This window comes from Cotesia glomerata, linkage group LG2, assembly GCF_020080835.1.
Source record: "Cotesia glomerata isolate CgM1 linkage group LG2, MPM_Cglom_v2.3, whole genome shotgun sequence".
Classification (NCBI taxonomy): domain Eukaryota; kingdom Metazoa; phylum Arthropoda; class Insecta; order Hymenoptera; family Braconidae; genus Cotesia; species Cotesia glomerata.
The window spans coordinates 25,766,429-25,772,403 of record NC_058159.1 but is presented as its reverse complement, the minus strand read 5'-3'; the positions used below and the strand labels follow the sequence as shown (position 1 = coordinate 25,772,403).

The 5,975-nt window shown below is 26.9% G+C and overlaps 1 protein-coding gene across 1 annotated transcript; it reads right to left on the bottom strand.

Moving 5' to 3' along the window:
- Positions 1–1,312: 1,312 nt before the first annotated feature.
- LOC123258792 (RAD50-interacting protein 1) lies at positions 1,313–5,602 on the bottom strand. The gene is made up of 11 exons (XM_044719006.1): positions 5,346–5,602; positions 5,040–5,278; positions 4,278–4,451; positions 4,072–4,206; positions 3,732–3,993; positions 3,244–3,469; positions 3,011–3,176; positions 2,772–2,937; positions 2,054–2,274; positions 1,680–1,979; positions 1,313–1,603 (listed from the first exon to the last, which is right to left on the bottom strand). Exons 1-11 carry the CDS (start codon positions 5,472–5,474, stop codon positions 1,420–1,422), a joined length of 2,202 nt encoding a protein of 733 aa, XP_044574941.1. The 5' UTR covers positions 5,475–5,602; the 3' UTR covers positions 1,313–1,419.
- Positions 5,603–5,975: the final 373 nt, after the last annotated feature.

Here is a 5,975-nt window from a genome sequence, read left to right as displayed (position 1 = left end):
ACTTAATAAGCTGTTAATATTGCGGGTCAGGTAAATAAACTTCCCATGATATTTTCAACCAAATTTTACTCAAGCTGACTCTGAAGATTGTAGCTAAACATCTGTTTGTTTGCTTAATCATTGTTAATTTTTTAGACATGCAAACTTTTATGAATCATTCTGATCTCTATCATGGCTTATCTTTTTCAGATCTTTGAAAGCAACAAAATCTTTAAGATTGTTAAAGCTGGACAGTACTTGATGTATTTTCAGAGTTTCCTTTAATTTCACGTCTCAAATAAATTTAAGTGATCTCATACTCAAGCGCCAAAAAAAAAATGTTGACTTTTTGGAAGATTATATTCAACAAGAAGTCAAAAATTAACAATTGTCAACTTAAATTTATTTATTTATTTGTAAAGAAACGCCTTTATTTATTTATTCATTTATTTATTTGTTAAAGAAATTTAACAAAACATTGCCAAAAAATTTTTTGGCCGTTTGGAATAGCTCTTCGTTACCTGAAAATTTGAAAAATTACCCCTCATTATCTTAATTTACTTTTATTACCTGAAAATGATTTCCCAATTACCTACGAATAGCTTTTAAATTATTGAAATTAGTATGCAAAATGGCCTACTGCGATAAACTTTCTAGCACAATACAATCACCAACTATACCAATACCCAAAAGAGACCACGCTGATGAGAGAAAAAATTTCTTTTGAAAAAAAGAAACATTTTTGTGACAAGAAATTAATTTGTTGGAACTTTTCAATATTTTTATTTCTTAGCTAAAGAAATCAAAATTGTTCTCACAGTAAGCAATTTTATGCAGAAAACTTGAGAATTTTCATCTAAAATTGTTTTTTCTCAAATTTAGAAAATTTTTTTTCAACAAGAAAGTTACTGTGTGAAAATATTTGATTTCTCTAGCTAAGAAATAGAATTTTTAAAAATTTCCAATAAATTAATTTATTGTCCCACAAATGCCCATATTTTTCAAAAGAGATTTTTATCTATCAGTGCAAGGAATAAAAGTTTTCAAAATGATTTTTATTACTTAGATCTGCATAGAAAAAAAAAAAAACTTGAATTAAGTAAATAATTTTCAAGAACATCTTCTTAATTTGAGTGGAAAAATTCTTATACTAAGAAACTTTTCTGTTTAAGTAAATTTTATTTGATTTAAAAATTTTTTTACTTGATTTAAGTTAATTTTTTTTTCAGTGTGATTATGATTGAATTACTCTACTATGATAATTTATTTATTGTTTTTTTTTTTTAAATATATTATTCTTTATTTATTTTTTAATTGTATTTATAAAAAAGAGTTTAAAAAACTCGAACAATAATTCTGTTTTGCCTTTCTATTAAATGAAAACTTTGCATTATAAATCATTCAATCATCGTTTATTGATAATTATCATTAAAAATATATTTATTGCATCGCTACGTCCGTTCTGGCTTTTAGAACGAGTAGAGCTGAGGATGGTGGAAGAGAAAAAACCCCTACGTCGGCTAGTACTTCTTTTGCTGCCTCCTCGTTGTCGCCTTCTAACACTTCCATCAATAACATTACGGATCCAAGGAGCATGTTTAATAACAAACACGATTCTCTCAGGCTGAAATTAAACTTACTCATTAATACGATAATTAAATTTACTTGATTTAATTAATTAAATAAAAATTTTGACTTACAGAGGAAAATAAGATTCTGGTTTATTGGTGTACAGCCCAAACAGTGGAAATAAATTACGCGTTATGTCGTACTTCAATTGAATAGATCCACCAGCGTTGAATTGATTCTCTAAAACAACCCCTTCAAAGAGATACTGGTCAAGTTGCGAAGCTACATTTCTCCAGGCTTGATTAAAAAGCGGTAAAGACAAAACTTCATTCATAACGTGAAGTCTTGAAGCCAATTCTTCAAACATTACGCAACCTCTTGGAGTTACTGATAAAGATGCGACTTCTTTGTCATTTTGCATGGTAAACCATCTAGTGAAAGTACAATTTAATAGTTGTAATACTTCTCTATAAATATATTAAAAAAATAAATTATAAAAATATACTTGTCAGTCCTGTAAGGTCTGCTACGCGCTTTAACTTCCAGCGCAACTGAGTCACTTATTTCTTCTAGCAATTCTTTCTCTAACCTCTTCAGCAAAGCAACTGCGTCATCAAAAACAGTACCACTTTCTTCAGCAGAATCTTCTAGGAAATCTAAACCTAAGTCTGTTGCTTGATCTGCGGCTTCACATTGTTTTTTGAAATAGTGTAGTTGTAAGAAATGCTAGATAACATTTTAGAATTTTTAGTTAATTTTTAAAATCTGATATCTGATTTCTGAGGCCAAAATTTTTGCCGCAATTTTAAAATAAATGGTTTAAATGCGTAATATTATGGCGAAATATTGGCCCTATAAAAAAAATCTATCAAACAAAAGTTGTTCAAGATTTAATTTTATAAAAAAAATGTTAATGATTTTTTTTAAAAAATCAATATTTTCGCTGTAATTCCAAAATTAAAATTCATAATAAAATGTTCAAATTTTCTAATAATTATGAATCTTACTTTTTAAATTACGGTGAAATTATTAACCGAGAAAAAAACATAATGGACATTTTTTTTGTAAAATTAAATTTTGAACAAATTTTGTTTGATAAATTTTTTATAGGACCAACATTTTTGCTAGACTAAAAAAAATTTGAACCATTTATTATGAATTGTCATTTTGAAGCAAAAATCTTAGTGCTACTAATTTCTGATTAATAAGTATTGAATACATACAACGGTAACTCCCCACTCCATTAAAACATTTAGAACATAATTTACAGAGTTAAGTATGCTAGGAATTAAAGAATGAAGTGGATCTTCACAGCTTTGATGAAGTAGTTGTAATAAACGAACTCTCCAGTCGTCAATTAATTCCAATTGTAGCTCCAAAAATTGTAATCTACAAAAAATCATCAATTAAACTACATTTAAATGAATGAACCATCTTATAAATTAAAATTTAATAAATTTACCTGTGTCCGGGTTGAGGTAAATGACTATATCTTTCATTCATTGTCGTCAGTAGTGTTAAAAACGATTCAGCACATTCAGTAACTTTCATGTCTTCGACATTAGCCACAGTAATACGTTCCCATGATGATGGAGCACTCAAAATCGCATCCATTTTCTCAGTAGCATCTAAAAAATTAAAAAAAAAATCATCAACTGCTATCTTTAATAATTGAATGACTAAATTGGAGCTTACATTTCTTTTCCATGTTGATCCACTTGACAAAAGATTGCGCTTGAGTCAAAACAGAAACAGTTGCGGGTTGATTTGGCGGGTAGAAAAGATTTTCTCTTAAGTCACGTTCAAAAGCTAGAGCTTCGTCGACCAAATGAGCAAACAGCGCGTCATCATATTGCACAATAGGAAGATCTGTCTGAAGTTTTTCTACGGCTAATTTTACCAGTGCTCGCATAAATTCAACCTGTAATTTATGTTCAAATGAAAGAATTTAATCTTTTGAATTAATAATATTAAAATTAGCCAACGTTTTTAATTTTTTAATTATTAAATTGGAACAAAAAAATATTTTCTAAAAATTGCACTTAAAGTTTTTCAAGTTTTTTACAAAGGAAAATTTTTTTTCTCATCTTTTTGTAATAATTTTTTCAAAAAAAAAATTATAAAAATTTTTAGATGTCGACTAACTTAATTTTCATATTGAGTTAATAAATTTTGAGATGTACCTTAGCATTTATGTAACTGAATTCACTAGAATTCAATACAGGCTGAACATTTTTCTCAATCCATGACTCGTGGTCTCTTATCCACGAGAGTATTTGCGTAAAATACCACTCAGGTTTATCACGACGATTAGTTTGTTTGTTACCACTAAAATGGTATATAAAACGTTGACGCAATGGATGTACTAGCAAATGTATTGGCAGGCTTACGGGTAAAAAATCAGCCAGTGAATTTGATTTCATTGATGACTTATCAGTTTCTTGTCTATTTAACTAATTAAGGATAATTATTTAAATCTGACTATTTAACAATGTAAAAAAAAAATTTTTTTTTAAAGGATACGGTAACTGTAGCTGTAATAAATATTCCGTGAGAATTTTAAACTTATTCAGTGCATCAGAATTTGGTGATGCCAGTGTAGAAAGATTGTCACCACAGAAAGGCCATTTTAGATTTTTTAAAACATCCATATACTCTCTGAAAAAAATAATTATTGTTCATTTTTATAGATAGTGTTTATTTAAGTATTTATTTTGAAGATATCTTACTTGGAAAATTTATCTTTCAAATGGTTGTGCCAAAAGTGTAGAGTTTCACGGACAAAATTAACAAGATTCTGACAGCTTGACGATTCTAATTGGCAATTTATTTCAACGAGATTTGAAAATGAATTAATCATTGTTTTATCATTCCCAGAAGACATTGCTGATTCAATGTCATTACTAAAAAATAAATAATTAATAAATTGGAGGTAATTATTTACTGATTGACAGCCATAATTTTAATGACACTGAAATTCGTTGACACTAGACAATTTTTTTATTAAATAAATTAGGTCTAGAAAATTATTTTATCAAAATTAATTTAGCATATATTTAATAATTTAAAAAATTTTGAAGCAAATAAATTATAGCAAAAAAAAATTAGAAGAAATTGACATGTCTTAGAAATTAAAAAAAATTGAAAATGCAATTTTTTAAAAATTATTTTTTAGAATCAATTTTTTTATTAAATAAAATTAAAAAATTGTGGAGTGACTGTTAACTTTAATGTCACAATTATTTTTAAAAAATTGCTTTCATAATTTTTTAGAATACATTTTTTTGTTAAATAAAATTAAAAAATTGTGGAGTGACTGTTAACTTTAATGTCATGATTATTTTTAAAAAATTGCTTTCATAATTTTTTAAAGCTTCTAAAGATGAAATTTTTTAAATAAATTTTTTTTAGTATAATTTATTTATTAAAATAATTCTAAAAATTGTCAGATGTCTATCAATTTCATAATCATTAATTTAAAAATAAATTACCTGATGGTGTCGATAGATTTTATTAATGATAAATAAGATAAGCCTCTCTCAAGTTCTTCCAAGTTATTTATAATTGCTTTGATAGATTTTGTTTTATTGTCACGCTGTAATGATTCTGTAATCGACTGCTGCAATTTCTCCGACATCTCGATGGAATTCTCAATATCTGTCTTTATCAATTCGACATTGGCAACAGCTGCTTTTATTTTAGAAGGAGCTTCCGTGGATGCCATTGTCAGCTGATTGAAATAAATAATAAAAATTGATTAATAAAAATATAATAAACATTTTAATTGTAATACTTACTGATTCTTCAATTTGACGTTTCTCCAGCTGTAGCTGTTCATGGAATTGTGCCATTTTATTTAAATTTTTCAAGTCAGTATCTAATAATTCGTTGAATCTATCAATTACTTGCTGTTTTATGTCCATCATTTTAATTTTTTTTATTTTATACTATTAAATAAATAAGTTAATTATTAATAAAAAGTGAATAGAGGTTATTCCATACGCATACATGCGACCTGTCGACATGTATAATATAAACATTGTGACATAGCCTCAATGGACATTAAATGACAGACGACGGACGAAAACCACCACGTGCTGCCATCTAGTAGGCGCCAAATGAACTGAAAAATAAAATGAAGTTTAGGAATTTATGGAGGGAGAGGAATTCTGCATCTTTATTCTCCATATTAGAATTGAAGTAAAATATTTAGTAAATTTTTTTGAAATTATATTTTTTTTTTTTTAATCTTTACTAATAATAACTAATAATTTTTTTTGCGCGAATCTCAATTTCTTTGAGTTGTATTAATCAATATTCCAATCAAAATGGAACAAAGAAGAGAAATTGATAATTATAAAAAATTTAAAAAGTTAAAAGTTCTGGGTAAAAAGAATTACGACGAGGTTTGTGAAGAAATAAAAGCA

What these genes read in the sequence shown, in the direction of transcription:
- LOC123258792 (XM_044719006.1), bottom strand. Translation starts at nt 5,474, where the DNA reads ATGATGGACATAAAACAGCAAGTAATTGATAGATTCAACGAATTATTA. An exon ending in AAATCTATCGACACCATCAG is followed by an intron (nt 4,452 to 5,039) that starts GTAATTTATTTT and finishes TTTATTTTTTAG; the next exon opens with TAATGACATTGAATCAGCAA. An exon ending in TCAGTTACATAAATGCTAAG is followed by an intron (nt 3,470 to 3,731) that starts GTACATCTCAAA and finishes CATAAATTACAG; the next exon opens with GTTGAATTTATGCGAGCACT.